Source organism: Trichosurus vulpecula, chromosome 3, assembly GCF_011100635.1.
Source record: "Trichosurus vulpecula isolate mTriVul1 chromosome 3, mTriVul1.pri, whole genome shotgun sequence".
In the NCBI taxonomy this organism is placed as follows: domain Eukaryota; kingdom Metazoa; phylum Chordata; class Mammalia; order Diprotodontia; family Phalangeridae; genus Trichosurus; species Trichosurus vulpecula.
The window spans coordinates 60,349,134-60,376,606 of record NC_050575.1 but is presented as its reverse complement, the minus strand read 5'-3'; the positions used below and the strand labels follow the sequence as shown (position 1 = coordinate 60,376,606).

Here is a 27,473-nt window from a genome sequence, read left to right as displayed (position 1 = left end):
TGGCTTGCCTTCTCAAAGAGGGGGAAGAGATGGGAGAGAAAGAATTTGGAACTCGAAAATTTTAAAAAAGAATATTAAAATTTGTTTTTATGTTACTGGAAAAAATATTTTAAAAAAGGACCATCATCCTCTGATAGCAATTCCATCATTAAGAATACCCCATGAATGTATTTTAGTTCAGAACCAACTTACTGTGGGTTGTCACATTGGCGGGTTCTGAATTTCACACCAGTGCCACAGGTCCTGGAACAGGAGCCAAACTTACTCCACGCACCCCAATTTCCATCCCGTTTCAAGATATCTGGGGTCAGCCAGATACAATGCCCTTTAAAGCAGTGCTGGAAGAGAGTCCAAGAGAGAAACATGAAGACATCTGCTAATCTGGTATCTCTTCCTGTTCCCCTTGGAGAGATTCACTTATTCCCAAGATGCTGAGGTTCCAGACACATGGCTTTGGATTCTCGTTGGATGTAGCTAGTTTTCCTGTAGAAAATAATGATACATCCGCGTTTCTCATATTTACATAAATGCAGTTCTCTGGCTATAATAATTTCTGATCAGAGAAATAGAAAATCTTTCTGAAATTCACCTTCTCAATGGATCTTTTGTTCAGAAATATTCAAAAGCAGGACATTACAGAGCAGACTCATAGAATGTCAAAGTTAGAAGGGTGCTTAGAATATTAAAGATGGAAGAGAATTATTAGAATATTAGAAGTGGCAAGGACCTTAGAACATATCATATTAATGATGAAATGGACTACAGAATGCAGAATGTTAGAATATAGAATCTTAGAGACCACAGAATACTCTTGCTCAAACTGACTTATTTTAAAGACAAAGAAACTGAGGCCCAGAAAGAGAAAGAGATTGCCAAAGGACACGGGCTTAAGAAGGGGCAGAAGTAGCACCTGAACATGGTTCTGAGAACAAATCCGCTGCACTGTCTACTACAGTAATTACAGTAAGAACGATGGAATGCTGGCCTTTGGACACCTGGTCCTTCTCTTCTGGGCCTATCAAAGGGATATCTCTTTTGGTCTTATTGCCTGGCTGGGAAATCTGCCGCCCACACACATATATGTGTATGTATGCACAGATGGCCAGGACAAGTGCAATCCTTCACTTATTTTTCTTAACATGTAAGTCAAAGACAAGGTTAACTTTGTACAATCAGCTTCAACAGCCAAGACCTTTTCAGGTCCCATGTAAGCCAAGAATACAGCTGAATGCATGGTGCTAGCCAAAAAAAAGTTAAGAAACATATGATGCAATTGTTACCTTTTGCAGAGAGATTTGTTGTTTGGGAGATAAATTAGCAAAAGAGTCACTCATTCCAGGAATTGCTGAAGGAACTCTTTGCTAAGCTGAAGCTGTAGCTGGGAGGGAGAAAGGCCAGAACCTCCCCACATGGTATTTGCCCAATGGTAATTGAGCTAAGCCGGTGAGCCGGGGACAGGAACTCACCTTTCTGGCAACTGATACAGGACAGATACAGGTGATAAAGAAGTGAAAACTAAGGGCAGTCCAATTCACAATTCCTAGAAAGTTACTAGGTAACGGGGGTAGCAAAGGAATGGCCTAAATCCAATGTAAGAAGTGTGATAGGAAAAAACATGCAAAGTTAGGTCTAAGTGAGACAGAAACAAGAGGTGTCTACATGGGGGTAGGTGTAATGAAGAAGTACTCCAGGCTAGGCCTGGGATTGAGCTGACAAAGCAAGAACGCCATTCTCAAAGTATCTTCTTTGGCAGACCTAAGACCTAACAGGCCAATCTTCACTGATAGGGACATATTGCAATGGTCTAAAAGGGGCCTTTGTTCCCAAGGGTTCTACATACTTCTTGTCCTATTTGGGCTAAGTAATAGTGGTGGTGGAGGTAGTAGAAATAACTGTAAGACTAATTCTGGATGGAGCTTATAAAACTGCTGAGATTCAAGAAAGAAATCAAAAGGTCATCTGTGGTTGATATCCATACAAACTTAGCCAACAATACGTCAACAAAGAAGCACTGAATAAATAGATGGCTCATATGGATCTATTTGTGGAAAGAGAGGAGTTTGTAATGGAAACTGAGGACCAATTGCCACCAGAAACTACAGATAGGTTATCCTTAAGGATCTTGGACTTAGTGATAATATAGATTATGTAAGGGAATAGTAGAAATGATGTAACAGATCAATGCAGGGTGAAAAAAATTAGTACCTCCTGAATATCTGGCAAGATGTGACCTGATGGCTAAAATTAAAAATCAGACGCTTGCTGTCTTTCATGGACTCATAGGTGACAAATCCCAATATTACAAATACAGGCCTCAAAATATTCAGAAGACCTCAACCAATCAACTCTACTAGAACTGGACCAAACTGCTGCTAACAATTGCCAGGACATAAAAATGATTCCTAAGAACAATGTTTTCAGTAGATGGCACCATGCCAAATAGTTACAATATCCAGGTTAATGGAACAAAAAGCTTTTGAAATATAGAGACCTAACAGAGGAGATTTAAATTATGTGGGAATAGGATGAGATGCATATATATCAGCCCTACTGTCCTAGAGCTATGCCGAGGGTGCTTTCAGTGAACCTACAAAAGGTAAGTTTACATCTTAATAATTTTACTCAATTAAAAAAGCAGTTATTTTATCCAATTGTGCAATGGTCCATGAAATATTAAATTTAAGATAATCATAGCAGGAGCACAACTTGTCCAAGCATCATTTCTATATTTATCAGAGGTATTGGTCTACAATTTTTCTTTTCCTCTGTTTAATTTTTTTCCTGATTTATGTATCAAAACCATGTTTGTGTCATAGAAGGAACTTGGTAGGATGCTTTCTCTTCCTAATTTTCAAACATTTATGTAATACTAGAATTAATTACTCTTTAAATGTTTGGTAGAATTTGCTTGTAAATCCATCTAGTCCTGAGTTTTTTTCTTTGGGAATTCATTTATGACTTATTCAATTTCTTTTTCTTAGGTAGAGTTATTTAAATACTCCATTTCCTGTTCTGCTAATCTGGGCAATTTACATTTTTGTAAATATCCATTTCATTTAAACTGTCGGTTTTATTGGTATATAGTTAGGCAAAATAGCTCTTAATAATTGCCTTTATTTCTTCTTCATTCATTCTGAATTTGACTTGTAAATTGTTTGTTGAAAGAATGAATGTATTAGTACAGGATGCACTGTACATAGTATTTGTTGACATCCTTTTTAATCTTGAATATAGGAAAATCAGAGAGCATTTCAATAAATACTAAATACAGATGAATGAATACCGGAAACAAGGGTGAAGCAGGCGAATTAGGTCAGGTACTTTTCTCAGGTGTACAAAGGTGAAGGTCATAGGAAAAGATAAAAAATATGAATCTACTATTTCAAGCCATGCCATTAAGATGGAGAATAGGGCACAATTTGTTATACTCACCATGGGCACACAATTAGTTTAAACTAGATGGTTGTGATCATGGGCTCTGCCTTTTCAAGTTCACAGCCACCCTCCAGAATGCATTAATTTGTACTAGGTGAGAAACCAAGGCTTTATCAATTCAAGCACATTCTCCCTTATACAAAAAGTACCTCCCTCTAGAACAGGCTTTTTTTTTGTCCTAATGATTTCATGGAAGGTTAGAAAATATGAAACTGTAAGAGTTCCTGGAGTGATAAATTATCCTGCATATCTCTATCTATTAAAACTTTGGAAATGGCATAAATTTCACGGTCAGACAAATTTCCCATGTGGCCCAGTTCTTATTGTCTAGGGAGACTTTAAGAAAAAAAAAGTTTAAAGCATTTGTGTTTCCTAATTCTCAGTGAACGTTCTCTTCTGATGCCCTATTGTGGTATGAGGGGACTCTGAGTTCTCAAAGGTTATACCAGCTGAACACATAAGCTCCGAAAAGTCCTACCAAGCTGGAAAGGCTTTGGATAACAGCTTGGAAAAGGACTGGAGGTCTGTTACGTGAGGACCACATTAGTTAAGTGATGAAAGGCTCATCACCAGAAAATGGTTGGCCCCAATTATAAATATTTGTAGCCACTGCAATACATAAAGAATAAGAGACAGCACGGTACCACGGATAAAGCCATGGATTTGAAATCAGAGCGCTGGAGTTCAATTCCTGGCTCTCACTTTGGGTGAGTCAGTTAGTTAGCTCTTAGGGTCTCAGTTTCCTTTTTTGTAAAATGAAAGAGTAGTAGTAGATGGCCTCTAAGGTTCCTGGCAGTTCTCTATCTATGATTTTAAGATGACTAAGGTGTGGTGGGGCTGGTTGCAAGATCACATAACTAATTAAAGTGTTTGGGCCTGCAAACATTGTGCTGTCCACCATCACCAATTTGTCATCTTGAGCCATTCCTCTCCCCACAGGCCAATAAGAAGAAAAGAGAATGGCTTACCTGTGTTCTGCTTCAGGGAAACCAAGCAGCCAGCTTACTTCTGTGGTTTGACACTGTGGGGAATGAGCCATAGCCCTGCCTCAAGGAGCTTATAACTAATTGGGACTCCTCTTGTACAAAGAACTGAGAACAAGAGAAGACAGGCAAGTACAGGCATTTGTGCAAGAGGCTAGAGAAGAGAAGGGAAAGGTTTCAAGAAGAAAGTGAGTCTTGAATGAATCACGAAAAAGCATTTATTAAGCATTTAATATGTGCTAGGTACTGTGCACAAGTACTGGGGATACAAATATAAAAATGAGACAATCCCTGCCCTCAAGGAGCTTCTGTTCTGATAGGGAAAGACAACACATATAGGGGAGTGGTGGTCAGGAAAAGGCAGTTTTGGTCTGGGGAGTCATAGGGCAGTTGACTGTCATGCCCTTTCCAGAAGCAATGAGGTGATTATTGTTCCCAGAACAAGAGGTGGGAGAGGGAAGGGAGGGGTGCACGTGGTAGCGTCTAGGGAGATGGCTGTATGGGATGTGAAGGCTACTGGAAATAGGCGGTCAGGTGAGCTTAGCATCGCTCACTCACTAGTCAGGGAAGCTCAGTCCCAAATTGGGGTTCCAAAGCTGAATAGACTGCCTCAGAGAGGCAGAGTGTGATATCTGATGGTCCTGCTCCAAGTGGGAAAGGAAGGGATTGGCAGGGCAGATGGGAAGGCGTCCTTCGGTAGATGGCTGAATGGGATGAAACGTAAGTTTGGTCTTAAAGGACAAAGTTTGGATAGAGAGAGGAGTGGTGTTGGTGCATTCAGAGTGAGAGAAAAAAGTATGATCCAAAGCAGAGAGACAGGAATGAGCATCATGCTTTGAGGGGCATTGAGGAAATGGACCTGGCGGGGTTAGATGGTAGGTGTTGAGGAACTATGAACAATCAGGTTGGGGAGATGGCATGAGGCTTTGAATGCCAGGCTAAGTAGTTTAGGCAAAAGAGTTTTCACAGATGCTTCTTTTGCAAAAAAAAAAAAGACATTATGAAAATGTTTTCAGAACTCTAGCTGGTAGTGGTGTATATTTCTGAGCCCACTAGTTTGTCCTTCCATGAGTATGAGTGAGGAGATCTTGCCTGACCCTGGCTCATAGGGAAGATGGTTGTCATGGGCACTGGCCACATATTTTGGTAAATGGAATTGGAGAGAAAAAAAATCAAAAGAGAAATTGTTTACTCAGAATAGCCATTTGTATTTCAGGGAAGAAAAAAGCAAATTAAGGAATCTAGGGATCAGAGAGTCATCACACTCTCTAGGAAGATGAGAGATTCAACAAAGGAGGGCAACAGTCGAAGAGAATGTAGCCGGGTCTCAGCGCTCTGTGCTGATGGAGGAAGTGAAGATAGAGATGATCTGGCACATCTGTAGTTAGCTTTCAGAGGTATTCTTTGGACCTCTCTTTGAGTAGTTTTGGCTATAGCCTTTTTTTTTTTTTTTTTGCTTTTTGGCAGGGCAGTTGGGGTTAAGTGACTTGCCCAGGGTCACACAGCTAGTACATGTGTCAAGTGTCTGAGGCCGGATTTGAACTCAGGTCCTCCTGACTCCAGGGCCGGTGCTCTACTCACTGCGCCACCTAGCTGCCCCTTGGCTACAGCTTTGACACTGAGAATTCACCAAAATAAACTGGTGCAGGAACGACTGCTGAGGCACTAGCTGTGCAACCATGAGCAGGTCACCCCACCTTTGGGGACTTGGGTTTTGCTATGTGCATAACAGGGATAATAATCCCTCAATGGGTTGTGATGAGGCTCAAAGTACGTAGCTGCCTTGTAAACCACAAATACTTCCATAGCACTGTGTGCCTGGGAAGTACTATTAGGATGTTTCTTCAATCCTGTCTTTCTGTTTGACTCTTCATGTGTTAATTTCAGTTTTCCTCTGCTTGTCTTACTTACTCATCTGTACTCATGTACAGTTCACACTAGATAGACTGGAGGAGAAAAAGATAAAGCAAGTATCATGAACTTCTGGTTACTTGTAATGGGTTAGATCTGTGTTGCCTCAGTTTCCTCATCTGTAAAATGAGCTGGAGAAGGAAATGATGATCTACTCCAGTATCTTTGCCAAGAAAACCCCAAATGGGGTCACAGAGAATCAGATATGACTGAAAAAAATGAACAACAACACAGATCTATGAGGATGGGGATTAGGGGAAGGTTAAGATTAACACATGAATGGCAGATTTTTTAAAAAAAGAGTAAATTATGAGGATAGGATTGAAGAAAAGTAAAAGAACACATCCTCATCCATTATCTCCCTTTTTTCATTATCTCCTTTGAGCCTCATGCTAGCCCAGTGAGGACCACAGGGCAGGGAATATTACCCCTGTTCTACAGATGAGGATTCCAAGGTTTAGGGGTGAAGTAGTTTGCCCAAAGTCAAACAGCTAGTAAGTATAAGAGAGGAAATTCAAAACCAGTTCTGACTAACTGGGATCTTTCCCCTACACCACACTACCTATATGCCCGCAACTCCTGCTAGAAACTAAAGGTAAACACTGTATTCCTCTTCCGGGCAAGAATGTATTCTGGGTATCTATAGCTCTAGGCCCCCTCTTTGTGCTTCTGTGATCTTTTCATGCTCTTTATGAATGGTGAAAACCTACCCTGCCTCAGGGCTGACTGGGATCATTGTGAGTATCAGGTACCAGATGTTCTCCCTTTGGGTGCTCAGCCTGTTTACTCACCTTCCCTGGAGCACACATGGTCCCATCCAGTGGTGGCCCCTTCTTCGTTTTGCAGAAGTAGGGGTTGTCAGGGTGGCTGCACCATAGCTGCTTGCAAGGGTCAAAGGTCCGAAACTAGAAGAGGAGCAAGCTCAGAGAATCACAGAATGTTAAAGGTAGAAGGGGCCTTAGAATATAGAATATTAGATCTGGGAAAGACTTCAAGATCATCTGGTCCTCTGTTCTCATTTTCCAGAGTAAGAAACCAAAGTCTTCTCAGGTTAAATGGTTAGCCCCAGACCATGCAGCTTGTAAGCATTAAAGCTGGGATTTAAACCCAAGTCTTGTCTCCCAAGTCTCAAAACACATGGATTTGAGGGAAGGCAAAGCCATATGATTCAATAAAGAGTCACATTTCAGAGGCCAGGATAGAAAGAGTAAATGACTTTCTGCAAAGAACCTTAGATGGGAAGGAAATGTGCAAGATGAAGTCTGAACCACTGCCTTTAATTGCTACAAACTTCTGTTTCTATAATGGTTTACAAAGCATTTTCCTCAAAAATCCTATGAGGAAATAGGTATAGTCCGTGGTGGTAAAGGTTTATTAGAGCTGATAGCTAAATTTTTATTGTGAGCATTTACACCTTGGAAATCAGCAAATGCCACAAATCAGGGCTTGTTTATTGCTTTGTTGGTTGTCAAGATTTAAGAAAGCGATGGAATAAATATCAACGAAGCAAATTAGGTCATACAGCTAGTCATCATCAGAGATTCCAATCCAGTTCTCCTGGCTAAGCCCAATGTTCTTTTCACTATACCACTTCTTAATTTGGGGTGAATAATTTTCTGTTCTTTCTATAGAAAAGATAATGCTACCCTCAACGGGGCCTTAATAGGAGTGGCAATCCCTCTTCCTGCTCCTGTCATGCCCTTTAGTGGTTCAAGGCACTCTATGGGACAGAGCTGTGGTGAGGAGAGCTGTCTGCGGCCATGGAATGGGCAGGAACTTTCTGGCTGATGCCAAGACATTGGTCTTACTAGCATCATGCTCCAACCAGGAAGGGTAACCAGGCATGGACAACAGAGCCAAGGAAAGCTGTGTTTGGAATCAAAGCTGAGAGCTGGAAACCTCTAATGCAGTCCAATCCAATCCAGTCCAATCTGATCCAGTGTGTTTGTTGAGCCAATGAAACATCAGAGTCCCCAAGGAAGGGTCTCAGACTGAGAAAATCTTGCTTTTATTCTACACAGGTGGCCCCAAATCCTTAGTTCTTCCCCCCAGTGCCTGTAATATGGGTTAGTGGACTCTGTAAAGTCCATGCTAGAAGGTGAGAACCTAGAAATAGGATGCAGACAAAAAAGGCAGTGTTGGTTACTACCATGTAAAAAGTGATGTATACTTTTTAAAAACCCCAAGAAGTTGTACATGGTAGATTCATAGTTTCGTATGCCATCCTTGCCTTCTGACCTTACCATATAGAAATATTCACACTGGTTGGTGATGGTCATGTGCAAGAAATGTATATGCATGTATATATACATATATTAAAATATATATGCATATACATGTACATATACATATATTTTAAAAAATATATTATATACATTATATTTATTTTAAATAAATAAATATATGCACATATATTTAAAAAAAGATGAGGAACCCAAATCCCTCTGGCTCTCCCAGCTATTTATCCATGGCTGTTGTGTCCTCCCAAAGAAACTGGCTACTTTACTGAAAAATCTTTTCCTCCTCCCAGACTTTCCCCACAAACCCTTACTGGAATTAGTGATAGGGAAAGAATGAGTCAAATCAAGCCACTCACAAAGTTCCTAAGATTAATAAGATTTAGAGCTGAGAGAACCTTAGCTGTTAATTAGTCAAACCCCTTCGTTTTACTCATCAGGTCTACCAGAGGTCCCAAAGTTAGTAAGTAGACAAATAGGGATCAGCTCTGGAATTCGGATGGGGCCAAGGATGACTGGCCCCTGCATTCCAAATTTAGAGGAAGCTTCCATCACTTTAGCACAGTAAAAATCACAGCACCTATTTAACCAGAATAATTAGTTAAAATAGGAAGTTCTCATTTGGCACACTTTTCTCCTAGGCTCTGTCATCCCAGGGAGCTCCTCCTGAACCTCATGGGCCCAGTACCAAACCTAGGAGTGCCTCCCACCCAGGTAGTCAGTAATTGTTTATGTTAATTGTTTATGAAGCGCCTGCTATGTTCCATGCACTGAGCTAAATGCCAGGGATGTAAAGAGAAGCCAAAGACAGTTCCTGCCCTTGAGGAGCTCAGAATCTACAGGGACAGACAACATGCAAATAACTGTGTACAAACAAATTACATGCAGTATAATTAGGATAATAAATAAGCCTGACATGTAGTGACTGCTCCAGTGGCAACAATTTTTAGTTAGCAAAAATCTCATCTCACTGGAATTCAAACTCAGGTCCTCTGACCTCATTATCCAGCATTCTTTCTACTTAAGGGAAGACTGCTCACATGTGTCCAGGGGTTGCTGGCAGCCTGACCTGGGACTAAGTGGACCTGCCAATGTCTTTCCCAGAAATAATAGCCCAAGATATGGCAGGCTGAGGGTGAGGTGCGGTGATGGGGAGAGAGGAGGAGGAACACAGCTGGCTCCAGAGCTGTGTTTCCCAAACATAACAAAACATGGCAAAGTTATTATCATTTTTTCTCCCCATCTCCTCAGCAATTGGCTAAAGGTTGCTCTCACCACCTGACATTGCCCTGAGGTTATTGGATGCCAGAATGACCCATGGCCACAGCCACTTCCAGGCCCCTGGGTAAGAAGCAAAGGGAAAGACTGACTTTTACTCACCGCTGTGCACATCATATAGCCAAGTCCGAAATCAAAGCGACACTGTTCGTTCATGGAGTAGTGAATTCCCGGCAGCTGGGGCAGAGCCGGCCAGTCCTGTTCAAAGGGGTCGTCTCGGAGGCAATCGTAGGAACTGCAACAGGCACACACACAAACATGACAGGAACAGATGGACTTGTGGTTTCCCAAAAGGCTGAGTCCAAGCCAAAACGGAGGGCCTGCCTGCTGGGAAGCTGCGGCACCAGATGGGCTGAGCATAGCCCCAGGCATACTCCCTGGGCATCTGCCCCCAGCCAGCCTGCAGGTGCACACTCACTCTGGGCTTCCTGGTGGTACAATCTGGGCAGGGCTCTCAGGGGGGGAATGGCCTGATGTCCCAGGTTCCCACTTGGACAGGGATCAGCAATGGGCCCACCCCAGATCAGGCTGACGAGAAAGAAAAAACATGTAATTCATTTTCCAGGTTAGGTATTCCTTCCCTTCCCTCCACCCCCACCCTTTTGTTCTTCAGCCTGAACTTTGGGAGGAATAGCCAAGGCGGCCAGGGACAGAGCAGGGTTATTGCGAGTACGACCAAAACCCTTTTCAGGGGACACACATGCTTCCACAAACCAAGGGGGTCCCTACCGGGGCCTCCCTTCTGCCTGCTATCCTTACAAATGTTTCTCAAGATTTCCTTTCTAGGCCTCCTTTTCATCTGGAACTTCCTTAGGAATATCACATTACAGTGGTCAGAGTGAGGTGGCAACTCTAATCCAGCAGTCACTTGGCCCAGCTTGAATAAAGTCAGGAAACAAAAACTCTGGGAAACTGTTATAATACTTAGGCCTGCTGGACCATGGCTGGGAATGACTAAGCCCTCAGTCTGTAGAAGGGAGGGAGAACACTCTGAGGGATCTTGTCCAAGACAGGGGAATCTGGGACCGCCATGTCTGCTGTAGTCCCATCCCTACATCTCAGGACAAGGAGATCCAGGCCTTGTGACAGGAATCATTATGATCAGAACCAAGTCATTAGTAGACCTGGCCAAGTGGAAATCACATCTATCTAGAAGAATCGTTCCTTCTCCTCTCTACCCCATAATTTTCAGGGGTGGGAGAGAAAATTTTAGGTATCTGCCCTCATCCATCCAACTCATATGAACTGTACAGAGTGCATGTCCTCAGACCCACACGGTGGTGGTGGAGATGGCTTGAATGTATATGTGTGTCTTCACAGGATCGTCAAAGTTTGATAAACAAGACACAACGTGCAAGGAGCAAGTCTGTGAAATGGTTCCTTGCCAGGATTCAACAATGCATCCTCCTTCTGTCTGACGGGGGGGAGGGGAAGGGTCATCCTCAGCCTCCTTGGTTCTGGTGGATGTGTGAGCTCAGAGGAATTTCAGAAAAAAAAGGATTCTGTGGAAGCAGATGAAAATATGAAGTAGCTATAGAAAGGGGGAACATGTGTGTGGTTTGCAAACTTTTAAATCATTTCCACACTTCAGAAGAAGGAACACATTAGAGTGAAATAATGGAGAACAATGTACATCATTGCTGGATGACAAAGGTCTGGGATCAGCTTGGTGGGAAAACCTTCATATTAAATAAATGGGTTTTCCATCTGGTCTTTGGAAAGTGGATATCATATGAAAATCCCAAGTAGAATATGACCATGTCCTAACAACATGATACCAGCTATGCCAATGTGAGCCTCCCCTGATCACTCCCACCCTCCGTAAATAACTATGGTTCCTAGTGTGCAGGAGTTTTTAGGGGCAGCAGCTAAGAAGACAAAGGGGTCATTATTTATAATAACTCACTGGAGGTAGCGATTCAGCTCCTGTTGGCTGCATCGGGACCAGTGGAAACGGTGGAAGGCAGCCTGGACCAGAGGAGCCATGATGCTGCCCATTCTCACCTCATCACCACATCTGTTGCCCTGGCCATCATGCTCCATCCCTAAGCTGGAACAAAGGTAGGAAGAGGAGAGACCCAGCATGGGCACCAAGCAATTTTTACTATTCATAAAGAGGAATCACAGGACAAGAGATTAACATCTTTAGTGGACTGCTGCTTGAAAAAGGGAGAAGCATGATGTGGTAGAAAGAGCACTGGACTTGGGGTCAGAAGAGTGTGCATCCTGGTCATGCTATCTACTACCAGCAAGACCTCTGGCAAGTCAGGGCCCCCCTCTGAAACTCAGTTTCTTCATCTGTAAAAATGAGGGAACTGGATCACATAATCTCTAAGAGCTTTTCCAGCCTTATGATCATATACTTCTCTGGATGCCCAGTTTTTAACTTATAAAATGAAGAAATTGGACTAGATGGTCTCCAAAGTCTCTTCTCTCTATAATGGTTTGTGATTATCTGATTTCCAAGTAGATATTACTTTACCACTTTGCTATTTCAATAGTGAAACATTTATCTTAAACATTTATCAAGTTCCTATTATATGCAAGACCCTATTTTGGGCATGAGCTTGGGAGGGGGAAGATACAGAGAAAAACAGAAAATGGTGCTCTCAGGAAACTCACTGTCTAACAAAGTTCTCTCAACTTCTACTGAATTCTTGGCTTCATTAGTGTTGCTACTCCAAATAATTAGGATTACTTGGTTATAGTTTCCAGGATTGTGTGGTCAATCAGTCGGAGTTTATCAGAGACCTCAACAGAGCCTGTGGTTCCCCTCCCCTCCAAGATATAGGGGCAATGCTGATGGGTTGGTTTTTTTCAGAAAAGGGAGGGAAAGAATGTTTTGAACTCATTTGCTTGTCCTCCTAATTGACCTTAAATGTAGAGGATGATTGCATACGTTCTTAGTACCATGAACATTCTCACAGTATCCAAGAACCCTTTCCTGAAGGGATTACTTCTTCGGCTTTGGTCCCCAACTACCTTCTTCTCCAACCATCACCATAGGGAATTTTAGCCTCTGGAATTGATTTATCCATAAACTTTCCAGAGGACCTCAGTAGTAAGTAGGTAAGTAGATGTCATAAAGCAATGTCATGAAGACCCTGTGTTTGACACCTCAGCCTTTGACACCTCATTTCCCAAAAAGATTCCTTAGATCCTCCCATCCCCCAAATGACTCTTTAGGTTCGTGTTCTCCCAAACGAAAAAGGAAAAGTAGTTCTGATCTCTACTTACACATGGCCAGTCTCATGGGCTACCACGAAGGCAGAGGAAAATCCATCTTCATGGTTCAGGGTACAGCTGCGGACGGGATGGCACATTCCAGTGACCGGGGCATAGCCTGGGAGGGAGGGCAAGGAGCAAAAGCCATTTCGGTTCCCAGGGGACCCAGGGCAGGTGCCGAGCTCAGTGAGGCTGAGCTCCCAGAGTGAATATGCCAAGTCTAAGTTTCTAGGCTTGGGACAGGACCTGCTGTTCAAGTGCCAATATCTTGGTGGGCCTACCTAGAGTTTCAAGCTGTGTTGAGGGCTCTTATTGCCTGAGGACCTTGACAAGAGACATAGCTGCGGCCACATGCTCTAGAAATGCAGAGGAGCTCATGGGTGCTAAATTACTTGTGTATTCTGATTCTCTCCTGATCTTTATTATTAGGTATGTGTACGTATTACAGGCTGTGCCATTGTGCCCAGCATGGGACAGGAAAGTGTCGATTTCTTCATCCATAAAATAGACTTATATTATGGACATGAATCTTAGCTTAGGGAAAGGAGTGCCCTCCTCACATACCAAAGGTGACTTTACCCTCTTGGCACTAATATTTCTAGGACTTTCTCAAGATTTATACAAGCCTGGGGTAGTTTTCATGTTCTGATCCAACCACTGAGGGAAAGAATGGAGAGTAGACAGACAAATGGGATGGAAAAGCATTTTTCCATGCCTGAAAACAACTGAATAGGAAGCACAATATGTAGGAACTGGCAGAGGGAAGAGTTAAATAAGACTACATCATAATGACTGATGCAGGAGTTAATTTTTGGTTAGGCAGAAGAAAAAAGGGTCCCATAGCTGCCAGAGGAAATCTTTGGTGTGTGTGGGGAATGAGGAGGTATTCAGGAAGTATGTGAAGGAACATTAAGTCTTCAGTGGGCTAGAGGCATTCTGAATCTGTCTAAAAGGAGCCCAAAGTTTCCAACAGTCAAGAGGCAGGTTGGCCCTGGCTATTTTGTGCTGACAAAGCTGTGACACTATTTCTTGAAAAGAAGGACAAATAGGACAGGAACATGGAGATCCAACATCAGACTAAGGACAGTGATAAGAAGGCCCAGGGCTAGGCAGGACCTTGACCATATAGACCCATTATACTGGTCAGAAATGGATAATAATGGCAACGGAGTGATGGAGTACTGACAAAAGAGAACCTCACAACAGAACGATGAGGTGGGAAAGAAGGAGGAGACAAGTAATCCAGAAGAGCAAACCCTGACCCTACTCTTCACTGGGTCTCTACCCAGGAAAGGACTGAAAGCCACAGGCCCTGAGCGTGGCTTTGGGGAGGGCTGGGCCATAAAAAGGAGGTGAGTTAGTGACTTACCACCAAACCCTTCCACCCAACACGGGCCATCCTCACTTTCTCTTCACACCATGAGGATACCGGTGGAGGACCTTGTTGGTTCTCTCAGTCTCATGACTAGCCCATCCTCTTTTCTTCCCCAAATTTCTTTGATGATATCCTTTGTGCTCTGTTTCTCTTTCCTAATTCCTTATTTGTGATGCATTGCTCCCAATTTGTAGCCACCATGTACCTTTCCATTGCCTTGTGGGTGATTCTCATCTTCAGTTTTTCAGAGACTGCCATATTCCATAACTTGCTACCATATAATCTGGTGGAATATCAGTATCAAATGGATGGGCTTTTATTTTAGTGAAAACCTTTGGGTCATTGAAAGAACTTTAAGTTTTTCCAAAGGCAATTTCAGTCTGCTCTCTTCCTCCAGCTCAATTCTAGATCGAACATATTTTCCATTTGTAGCATCTGTCCAAAAGTTCTATCCAGATAGATAAACTCTGGAGGTTGTCCATATAACTGTCTATTACACTCTAGAAGATAAGCATTCTTCACTGATTTTTCTTATGTGGATGATTAGGCCTCTAGATCTCTCCTAGCAGACTCATCCTCCTGGGCTCTATGCAATCAGTCACCTTCAAACTGGAGCTTCTGGAGAGTCTTCTCAAGTACAGGGAATCACTCTATGAGTTAGAATCCACTCTTGATCCATTCAGTGGCAAAAACCTTTGGCACATATGCATCTCCTTGCTTTAAAGCTCTCCTAATTTTAACAATCAGAGGATTGTTGAACAAGATAATCTTTGTAATATCTTTCAAGGAATCTTGTATACTTTTTTACATACGCAGAGGAGGCATTTTGTTGGAAGAAGACCTTTGGGATGGTGCTTTTCTCCCATGAGTCTAATGCTATTGTAAAGCTATCCCATAATAAGCACAGTAGAAGCTTGCACTCTCTAGATCTATTTCAGTCAGTTCTGTATTGGCAAAGAAGTAGTCTACTGTGGAATGTTACTTTCAAAAGTCTGCCTGAAATGTGAGTTACTGGTATTATTTCATAATTATTATAAACTCTCTTGGGCTCCATATCTTCTGCAGAATATTTTTTTTCCTGTAGACATTTCCACGCACTGTCACAGTTCACACCTTTCTTATTTTTCACAGCTCAACAGGCACCATTGTACTAATATTCCAGTATTTGTTTGACAAGTCTTTTAGTGCAGGAGCATCTGGAGTATTTTTAGGTTTTTTTTTCAGGATCAGACAGCACTGTTAGGAACATCATTGTAACACAAACTTTATTCTTTTCCTTTCAAATTATTTCCTTGGGGCATTGACTCCCGGGGTAGGGCTTCCATCCTTTTCTGATGTCCCCTGTAGAGCGGAGGTGACTCTGGATTCTCAAATGCTCTGCCAGGACAGAGCAAACTCTCAAAGCCCATATTAGAAAGACTTTGAGTACAGACCTGGTGATGAACTGTGTCTGTAGCCTGTGGCCCACCTGAGGCCTGAGAAGTTTATGATCAGGAGACTGGCCACTAGGCCAGGCCAGGGCCACTTTATACCTACTGCAGGAGTGAAGGGGACTGGGATCTGGAGTCCACCATGATGGAGTCATGGGTCCTTAAAGTACTGAGGTAAGCATGGAATCCTCACAAGAGTCCACAGAGGAAGGCATTAGGTGGGGTGAAACCATAGGTCTCCTGTGGGCAAACGCTCACATGCAAGCTTTTTGTGCTTAATATAAACTATGAAGCACCACAAATCTGCTTTTCCCACAGGGACCTAAGTCAGTGCATTCATGAACTTCTCTGCACATTCTGTACCCCTATTCCAAATATGAGAAAAACAGGGCACATAGAGAAGTACAGTGAACTGCCAGGGATCTGTGTGGTATAGTGAAGTGAGTCCCTAACTTGGAATCAGAAGACCTGGGTTTGAATTCCAGCTCTGACACATTAATTGTGTGCCTTCGGACAAGATGCTCAGCCTCTCTGTGCCTCAATGTCTTTATTTGCAAAATGGGGATAGTGTTTTGTACCTTACGCTATTGTTGAATGGAAAAGTGCTTTGCAAAACTGCAAGCATTCTATAAATGTATCATTGTTGTTACTAATAGTAAGTAATAAAAGCAATCATGAAGCAGACCTGTGGTCGGGGCTCCCAAGTCCTTCCCTTATTTGGTCCATGGCAGTATTTGCTGGGGGGTGTGGCCCCACTGAGCTCAGCCAATTCAGGATAAGTGGCCCTTATGGTACCTTGGGGAGAGGTCAGCTTGCCAATTACAGACATGACACCATCCTGAGCCGTATGTGGGACAAACATCGTGGGGAGAAGACGTAGATCTCTCAAGTCATATACCTTCTGTGTGATCTGCTGCCTCAAAAGACGAGGGGAGGCTTGGCTCTAGGGTGTTCATGAGGCACCACGTTTCCTTCTTGCCCTTTCGGAGAGGCAGACTCAGTCCTGAAAATTTCATTTATCTTCTAGCATGAAGGGAGAAGTCTCGACTTGGAAGAGAGACAAAGCATTGCCATCTCTCCTTCATCTCCATAAAATCAGTGGGTTAATATAAAGACACTAAAGAATGTATTTGCTCGATGTTCACTATGGAATGAGGATCATCCTGTTTTCACTCTACAACTATCTTGCACATATCTATTTATGTACATGTTTTCTCCCCCATGAGAATGTAGTCAGCAGGCTCTTTGTTGGCCAGAAGCTGACATTCTAATGTTTCCTCCTTTGTATCCCCATCACTTAGCACAGGGCCGGTCCCATGTCAGAGTTACCGTTTTTCAGTTGTGTCTGACTCTCCATGATGTCATTTGGGGGTTTTCTTGGCAAAGATACTGAACTGGTTTGTCAGTTCCTTCTCCAACTCATTTGACAGATGCAGAAACTGAAGCAAACAGTGTTAAGTGACTTGCCCAGGGTCACATAGCTAGTAAGTGTCTGAGGCCAGATTTGAACTCAGGAACTCAGGAAGATGAGTCCTTCCTGACTCCAGGCCTGGTGCTCTATGCGCTGTGCCACCTAGCTGCCCCATATACTGTAATAACTTAGCTTAAAATGCTTGTTGATTGGTTGGTAGGGATGAGGGTGTGTGTGTGGTGTGTGTGTGTGTGTGTGTGTGTGCGCGCACGCTCACATGCACATACATATACATATACAGTATAAGGGAGAGAATATTGGTTTTAGAGTGTGAGAGGATGATAATAATTAATAATAATAATGATCAAATAACATTTATATAATACTTACTATGTCCTAGGCAACCCCAATAGCCCCGCCTCCCCCCTCCAAAAACACATGAGCAGATTAAAGCCATCTAGCCTTGCATATATTTCATTTTATTTCATTTTATTTTTTGGAGGGAGGTAGGCAAGGCAATTGGGGTTAAGTGACTTGCCCAAGGTCACACAGCTAGTGTCAAGTATCTGAGGCTGGACTTGAACTCAGGTCCTCCTGATTCCAGGGCCAGTGTTCTATTCACTGCGTCACCTAGTTGCCCCTCTTGCATATATTTTAACATTATTTTTCTCTAGTCAGTAAGATTACTTTTTTCTTCTCCCTGCCAGGCCTGGAGTTGAGAAGACTCGTCTTCTTGAGTTTCAATCCAGCCTCAAGACTTACCTTGGACAAGTTACTTCATTCTGTTTGCCTCAGTTTCTTCATCTATATAAATGAGCTAGAGAAGGAAATGGCAAACTGGTCCAGTATCTTTGTCAAGAAAACCCCAGACAGGGTCATGAAGAGCGACTTAAATACTATGTGCTATGGGTTTTACAATTGTTATCTTACTTGATCCTGACAACAACCCTGAGGGATAGGTGCTATTATTATCACCACTTTATAGAGGCAAGCAGAGGTTAAGTGACTTGCCCAGGATCACACAGATAATAAATACGTGACTGAAGTAAGATTTGAACTCAGGTCTTCCTGACTCCAGGCCAAGCTTTCTATCTACTAGGCCACCTGGAATCTAAGTTTGAATCTTGGCTCTGCTTTTTATAACCTGTGTAACTTGGACAAAGTAGATCTCTCTGGTCCTCAGTGTCCTCAGCTGTAGAATGAAGATGTTGCACTAGATTGCACGGATGTAAGGGCTTTTTCCAGCTAAGATCCATGTGCTGGACTTGGTGACTCTTCTTAGTTGACAGTTTTTTTTTTACTGACAAATCTTTGAAAATTGGCATTGCAGGCCCCTTCTTGATTTGTTCAGATCTCTACCCTCTCAGATCTCGCATCTTTCATAGTTCTGCCCGATGTTGGCTTTGCTAATTTGTGAATGATAACTGAGATTGCTGGACACAATCACAGAGCAGCCGAGCAATTAATGTCTAAATGAACCATTAGTGGCCAAGTGACGAACATCTCCATTCATGGCCAGAAGTGATGGGCATGGTCAGTCTCAAGCTGTCCCCGGTGGGTCCCTGGGACTAGGGCAATTAAGCGTGATCATTCCTGGAATGATGGCCATGTACTATGTGCCCAGAATTGCCCACGCTCCCTGCTTAAGGTCTTACCATTTTAAATGAGACAGCTTATAGAAGAGAGGACAAGAAACAAGCTAACTATTCAGCGTTGGCTCCTGATTCACAGCACCAAGATGCCTTTTTGGAAGGGGTGAAACAGAAAAAGGACAAGGAGCACGGAGTTTGGGGAAATGAATCTACTGTGGTCTACTATACTACATGGTCTTATTGGCTAACACGTATGGCAATGGAGGTTGTCACAAACGGGGTCAAAGAATGACTTTAAATTATCATGACAAAGATGATGCTCATGGATGAATTTTACATAGCTCCTTAAGTTTTGGGAACAGCCCTTCCTGAGTTCAAATCCAGCCTCAGACATTTCCTAGTTGTGTGACCCTGGCCAAGTCACTGAACCCTGTTTACCTCAGTTTCCTCATCTGTAAAAATAAGCAGGAGAAAGAAATGGCACACCACTCTAGTGTCTTTGCCAAGAAAACCCCAAATGGGCACATGACTGACATGACTCAACCACTACCACCACCTGAAGTTTAGCAAAGCATTTTACATCCATTTTAGTAATGGACAACAGCATCATCTCATAACAACCTGTGAGGCAAGTATTACTTGGTATCGTTATCCCCATCTTACAGATGAAGAAACCGAGGCTCACAGAGGTTAAATGACTCAGCTAAGGTCACACAGTTACTAAGCGGCAAAGGCAGGTTTTTCTGACATGTTCAGAGCTCTTTCCACTATGCCGACGTGTAACTAGTCCATTGCCTGATCACCAAGAAAAGTACTGGATTGGGGCGGGGGTGTGCAGAAAAGTCAATAGCACTCATCAACCCTGTCACCAAGGGTCAACATTATTTGGATCTGATGTTAACAAAAAGAGGTTCTGGAGTAGATTCATGAGTTCCTCATTGTGGTCAGGGGTCCACTAGGACAATTCACACCTTTTCATCTCATATAGCTCTTATGCATATCTTTCTAAAAATCTTCTATAGAAAACTCAGAGGAGACAAGAGAGCTGGTTGTCTTCAAGGATTTGAAGGTTTGTCATATGGGAGATAGGTTAGACTTTTCATGTTTGGCCACAGATGGCAAAAATGAGAGGAAGAGGGGGAAGAAGGTGCCAGTGATGTAGATGTAGGGTTGTTGTTAAGAGGGAGAGAAGACAGATTTCTATTCTTTTTTTGAATAGAGAAGTGGGGGGGGGGGTGCTACAGATGAGGTCATTGTATTATTTTTGTCATTGCTGCTCTGTCATTTCAGTTGTGTCCAACTCTTTGTGACCCCATTTGGGGTTTTCTTGGCAAAGATACTGGAGTGGTTTGCCATTTCCTTCTTCAGCTCATTTTACAGATAAGGAAACTGAGGCAAACAGGGTTATGTGACTTGCACTGTATTATTAGTTTTACGCTAATTCTTTTACTTTGTTACAAGAAGTCTTTTATGAAGGAGCGGTCATCTAAAAATGTAATGTAAAAATCCCATATACATTTTTTAAAAAGTAAATCCTAATGATTAGAGTTATCCCAAAGAGAAATGAGTTGGAGGGTAATGGGTTCTCCTTCACCAGAGGTCTTCAGGTAAAGCCTGGATGACCACTTGCCAGTTATGTTATAGAGAGAGGGGATTCTTTTTCAGGTTTCAATTGGACTAGATGGCCTCTGGGGCCCCTGAGGACCTCAAGCTTCTGAGATTGCACCCAACATACTAGATGCCTTATCGCCAAATTTTCCGTCACTGCAGTTTTACTCTGAGTTCACATCATGCTATGGGAGTCACTCTGGTGATGACTCTGTCAGGTCCTACACCAAGCCAAAAAACCTGTGAATAACAGTTGACAATGGACTGTGCATGTGTCACCCAAGAAGTGCTCATCACTACAAGATTGGCTACCAGTAGAGGATTTGGGGAATTGGAGGAGGGATATAGATTTATAAGAAAAAAATCAATTATAAGGAAATTTTCTTTGTGAACATAGGAAAGATTAGCTATGGGCATCTATGCAAGGTGGCAATGTTTTTGTGAAACCTCTCTGGTGGGGGTAGTGTCCAATCATATCATTACTGATGAAATGATCATTTGAGGAAGGGTAGGGAACAGAACTGGAGAAAAGAAAAGGTGTCCCTTCCTGACTGGCCATGGTCATGGGACTTTTCACAACTGAATCAATGAGTTAAAGAAACCCAAAAGTGGGCAGTGCCAGGGTCTAAATAGTAAGGAAATGTGAGTTCTTGCCATAGTACTGAAGGTGAGGCCTCATGCAGTGGGTCTCCCCATGGTGCTCAGAGCTGAAGTCTAGAGGGGCTAAAGCCAACACTGAGTCTTGGATTGTAAAGCTGAGTTTCAGCCAATTCGGCTAGCAAAAGACAAGATGAACACTCAGCTTTCTTGGACCCTTGTCTATATTGTTAGCTTAATTTACTTTCTCTTAAAATTACTTATCCTTTAGAGGAGGCTCATCTTTACATTGGGCAATGGATAGAGAATTAAGATAGATGTTCAAGGATTGAGGACATCCATGATGGCAATGTGAAAACTTTGAAATGAAAAAACAATGGAATGAAAGAACAATGAAACTGTGAGGGCTGACAGGATGCCAGTTTGCCAGCTAGTGTGGTCAGAAGGGCAGAGCTTAAGAAGGGCACAGCTATAGGTTTCTCTGAGAATGATAAGTGAATGAAAGAGGATTTATCATATACAAAGCACTGTCCTAAGTCCTGGGATGGATGTCCAAGTAGTCTGTGTCTAGAGTGGTGCAAAAATCAGGGTCCTACAATTCTATTTTAGGGATTAAGCTATGTGACTGGGTAGTGTTCCCTTGGCATATCCCTGCCCTAGTCCCGGCGGAGGAGATGAAACCATTCAGGAAGCAGCAGAGGCATTTCCCCATCCCACCCCCACTCCAATCTACCCAGGCAGTCCAGGAACAAAAGGCAGGAGAACTCACCTTGCATCCCTGATGGGCCAAAGTCCTGTCTGGTGAGAAAGATGGCATGGTCGTGAGACTCCGCCTGGCTTGTATCTGATTTCCGTTGGAGAAAAGCCCAGTGACACACGTTCTCCAAGCTCTGGGAAGGATTCCCGATCTCTATGAGGCTCATGGACTAAAAAGAGTGGAGAGAGGAGAAGAGGGAAGAAGAGATGAGAAAAAAGGAGAGGAGAGAAAGTGGAGAGGGAGAGGAGAAGAGGGAGAAGAGGGGGAGGGAGAGGGGGAGAGGAGAGAGTGCAATAGTAATATTATTATGCGCCACTTCTACGGCCTACACCTCCGTGCCCCAGCCCCATGAGTTAGGGACAAATTTGTCCCAGACAGTGACAAGTACCGATTTCTATGTGATCTATACTTAGCCCTGCCTCTAGGACATTTCTGCCACATATTTTATTTATTTATATTTATTTGTTTATTTTTATTTTATTGTCATTATTATTATTTCATTTATTTATTTATGTATTCATGTTTTATCTTCTCTCTGTGTAATCAATATCTATGCCTAGCAATGCTCTGCTACAGTCGTCTCTGACCATCTCTGTTCCCTTGGGTGCCCAATGACCACTGAAACTCTTTTGTGTGCTCTACAGCCAGCCGTGAATCTGTACAATATGCTAGCTACTACACATAGGAGCGACTCACATTCCCATTTCTACACACAGGGACGGTTTTTGCTTTTTTGAGCAGGAGCAAAACATTGCTCATTCATCTTATATTTGTGGGATACAATGCCAACAAGAACTTCTTCTATGAAGGGGATTCTTAACTTTTTTTGTCTCATGGACTCCTTTGGCAGTCTGATGAAGCCTATGGAACCTTTCTCAGAATAGCATTTTTTAACACATAAGATAAAAACATAGGATTGCCAAAAAAACCCCAAAACCAACCAAACAAACCCAACAGAACAACACAATTATACTGAAATACAGTTGGCAAAATATTTTCTTTCAAAAAGGTTCAGAGCCCCTAGATTAAGAACTCCTGCTTTAGAATATTTGATAATGAAACAAGGCTGATAAAGAAGTTAGTAGGTACCAGTGAAATCATCACTCAGACCAAAATCCCCTTAAAAAATAGCACTGGGCCGAAGGCAAAACTGTGAATGAGGTAAAGTCCAAGAACCATATGCCTCAGAACACAGAAGTCCAAGGATGGAAGGGTTCTCAGACCACAGAATGTCAGAGCTGAAAGCCTCCTCAGAACATAGAAAAGAACAGCAGAATTGTAAAAGGACTCTAGAATATAGAACTTAATGGAATAGCTGGAAGAGATCTAGACTATGGAACACAGAAGATGGAGAAGTGTTACGTCCTGTGTTCTAAGGTTCTTGCAACTCTGACACTATTTGCTTTGAACTCTTTATTTTTAATTTATGAAATAACACAAGCATTTCCATAACATAATACAATAAAAAGATTGCACATGAAATTGCAAATCTATTATGTATAACTTGTTATTCCCTTCAAATGCATGATAAAGTTATCATGTAGCTTTTTTTCCTTTTTTTCTTCCCTCCCCACCCCCCACCAGCCCTAAGATGGCTACCATTGGCCACAAATATGTATATATATGTGAAATCATTCTATAGATACTTCTATTTATCAGTCTTTCCTCTGGATGCAGATAGTGTCTTCATATGTTTATGATGGTTAAAATGGTTATATAATGCTTAATGTTAAATGACTGAGTCACTCAAAGTTGTTTTTAAAACAACACTGCTGTGACTGTATACAGTGGTCTCTTGGTTCTGTTCATTTCACTCTTCATCATTTTGCGCAAGTCTTCTCACATTTTTCTACAAGCAACCATCTCATCATTTCTTATAACGCTGCTGTGCTTTGTTTTGAATTCTAAAACATCCTAGCCCCCCTTTCCGGCCATTGAGTATATAGCAACAGACAACACAGAGAATCAGAGATAGACAAGACCTTAGAATGTCAGAGATGGAAAGGACCTTAGAACTAGTCTAATGTCTTCATTTTACATATGAGGAAAATGCCTCCCCTGTCACTTTCCTTCTCCCCCTTTCAGGCTTCTCCCAGGGCTTCAAGCTTCTCCATTCCTGTACTAGGCATACTTTCTTTAGCCGCCATATCCTCCATCCTTCCCCCAATCAAGGTTCATACTGAGTATGTAAAGCAGAGAGTTGACCCCCACGAGTGGCTGTTGGAAAGGGTGTGATAAATTTCCCACCTCTTCCTAAACCTATCAACTTGAGTCTAGACTTCTTTCTCAAACCAGTTTGCTCTAAGACAAGCATCTCAAATTCAGAATGTTGAAAATTTAACAGTATCACACAGTGTTCACTCTGTCTTTGAAATATTTCTTCTACTCACCCCTCCCCCCGCCCACAGCTCCCATTGCTAATGTGGGTAGTACAGAATCTCAGCATCTGAAACCTAGATTGCTACAGAAGTCACCTCTTAATTGGTCTCCCCGACTCCAGACTCCACCCCTCCAATCCACCTCTCATTCCACCATAATATCCTTTTGTCTCAAAGCATCTAGGTGGAGCAGTAGATAGAGTGCTAGGCCTGGAGTGAGGAAGACTCCTCTGGCCTCACTAGCTGTGAGACCTTGGGCAAGTCACTTAACTTCGCTTCGGTTTCCTCGTCTGTAAAATGAGTCAGAGAAGGAAATGGAAAACCATTACAGTGTCTTGCCAAAAAAAAAAAAAATCCAGATGAGGTCCTGAAGAATCAGACACCACTGAACAACAACAAACCTTTTGTCACACAACTTTATTTTATTTCTCTGTACAAAAATCATCATTGCTCCCTATTGCTTTTAGGAAAAAAAATACAAATTCTTTGGCTTGTAATTTAGGGTCTGCCATAATTTGATTCTAACTTACCTAATACTCTTATACATGAAATGGCTTCCTTGCTGTCTTCCAAATATGGTCTGTACATTCCCATCTCTCATTTTTCACTTTAAATTTTATCGATGTTTTGTTTTCACCTTATATACATTTATAGATCACTCTCACTTCATGAGAGGCCTCTTATAACAAAGCAAAGCAGTGAAGTAAAAACTAATAATGCATTTGACTAGTGTTCTCAGAGTTAGAGTTGAAAAATAGGGGTGGAGTAAAGAATAATAACACATTATTATCTCTGCATTTTATTGTCTCCACTTTCAATGACCTATTGCTACTCTTTGCCATTGATGTGAATCCGATCCCTCTTTCTCTGCCCAGACCAAGTCCCATGGTCAGCCTAGTCCACAGTGATCCCTTCCTCCTATCCCTTTTCTCCCCCCAGAGAACATCTATTATGTCTGGCCACTCTGTTCTGAAATCCCCATCTTAGAGGGCTTGGCAGAGGCCCTGCTTGGGACACTCATTGAATCACTTTGTATTTTAAGGAGGTCAGACGGCAATTCTCAATATAGTCTGGTTCTGAAGAGTATCTCAGTCTTCCTGGCAATGCTGCCCCGGTAGAATATGTGGTCAGGAGTCTGCAACAGAACTACTTGGGGACTTGGGGAATCTGAGTGAGACAAGTTTTCTGACAGAATTCAGATTGGTTCCAGGTTATAAATACAAAATATCACTATTTATACTTTCTGAACTATATTTAAACCCAAGCATTCATGAATGAATAATACATGAACTGATAAATAAATGAGCTGGTTAAGAAGGAATTCTTCAATTCACTTCATCAGAAATGATCAAATATACAAAGCTGACAATAAACTACATGAGGAGGCAGCATTGTCTCTGGAGTGAGAGGATCTGGGTTCAAATCCCACCCCTGACGTTGATTGCTTGTGTAACCTTGGACAGGACATTTAATCTCCCTGGGCTTCAGTTTCCTCATATATAAAATGAGAGGGCTGCACTCGATGGCCTCTCGTGTCAATTATAGCTCTAGCTCTTGGATCCTGTGACCTCAAAGGATCTCAGTTTCTTCCTCTGGAAAATGGACAAGTTGGACTAGATGACCCCCTAAGTTCCCTCCAGTCCTAAAGCCTATGACACTAAAGAACCTTATCATTCTGTCTTTCCCTTGGTTCTATTAAAATGCCTTCAAAATGAAATCTGTCCCTCCCCAGAGCCCTGCATTGGACAGGAATTTGTTTAAGATCAAGGAACACTTACCAAAGCCTGCTAACAATAATAACACCTAGCATTTCTACAGAGAATTACAGTTTATACAAGGCACTTACAAATACAAGCTGTCCCCAAAGTCTTAGTGCAGTTTTAAGCTATATAGGATAGCCTATTGTCCTATTTGACCCTCACAATAACCATGTGAGGTATTAATTATCATGTGGGGCAGGATGATGCATTTGGATTTGGAATCAAAGGTCTTGGATTTAAACCCTCTCTCTGTCCTTTATTGCATATGACCTCAGGGAAGGTCCTCTCTGGGTCTCCACTTCTACATATGTAAAATTAAGGAGCTGGATTAGATGTAAGGGATCCTTTATGGATGGAAATCCTATTATCGCTGTTTTGCAGATGAGGTAGCTAAGGCTGAGAGAAGGTAGTGCCGAGAGCCAGAATTTGAACCCAGGTGCCTGACTCCAAATTCAATGTTATTTCAATTCCCCGCATCGCTATAGGCAAGAACCCTGTACCAAATACCACAGGAGAGCGGGAGAGAAAGATATGCTGAATGACGCAATTCAATTCGGTATATTTTTATTGAGTGACGGCTATGTGAGGGAACCACAGGAAGCCTCCAGGAGACAAAGTTTACATTCTATTGTACTCAGGGCATTCAACCTACACAGAGAGATGAGCAGAGACGTGTTTGGACAACGCCGTATCAAACTCCTTCAATAGGAGAGAACGCCAACAACCGGGGGATCCTAGGTAGGAGGTAGAGCATGAGCTGAGCTTTGAAACAAGCAAGGGATTCTAAGAGGTAGAGCTGAGAAATGAGGACATTCCTCCTGCAGCAACCACCTAAACAAAGGTATGAAGGCAGAATAGGAAATGGCATGCATGGTGAATAGATCTCAGGCCACTTAGACTAGAATAGAGTTTGGGAAGGGTAGTGTTGTTACCTAATTGTTTCAGATATGTTGGACTCTTGGTGACCCCATTTGAGGTTTTCATGGTAGAGATACTGAAATGGTTTGACATTTCCTTATCCTTTTACAAATGGGGAAACTGAGGCAAACAGGGTTAAGTGACTTGCCTAGGGTCACACAGCTAGTAAGTGTCTGAGGCCAGATTTGAACTCAGGAAGATGAGCCTACCAGACTCCAGTCCCAGCACTCTATCCATTACACCACCTACGTGTCCTTGGGGAAAGGTAGTAGTATGAAACAACTGGAAATGTAGCGAAGTACTATCTCATCTTGGGCTTTAAATGCCAGGCTGGGGTCTCCCTATTTTGGGAATGGGCAAGTCCCAGTCCTGAGGGAGAGCCTCATTTAGTGGAGAGAATCCACATGGCTATAGTAAGAGATGGAAAGAAGTAAGGGCCAAAAAGAAATGTATAAGAAGAGAATTGTAGAAGTTCAGAAAAAGGAGAATCAGGAAAAGCTTCCAGGAGATAACAGAGGTCAAGTTGGGCTTTGAAGAGTAGGAAGAAAGGAATTCCCAACAAAAGAAAGAGCATGATC

General features: G+C 42.4%; 1 protein-coding gene across 1 annotated transcript in view; it reads right to left on the bottom strand.

Moving 5' to 3' along the window:
• ADAMTS2 (ADAM metallopeptidase with thrombospondin type 1 motif 2) overlaps window positions 1–27,473 on the bottom strand; it is a 472,420-nt gene that overhangs the window by 61,869 nt on the left and 383,078 nt on the right. The window contains exons 6-11 of the mRNA XM_036749669.1: window positions 21,852–22,008; window positions 13,082–13,187; window positions 11,751–11,894; window positions 9,947–10,079; window positions 7,121–7,234; window positions 193–338 (exon numbers count right to left, since the gene is read on the bottom strand). Of these exons, the coding sequence (XP_036605564.1) occupies window positions 193–338; window positions 7,121–7,234; window positions 9,947–10,079; window positions 11,751–11,894; window positions 13,082–13,187; window positions 21,852–22,008 (800 nt within the window). The remainder of the gene's footprint in view (window positions 1–192; window positions 339–7,120; window positions 7,235–9,946; window positions 10,080–11,750; window positions 11,895–13,081; window positions 13,188–21,851; window positions 22,009–27,473) is intronic.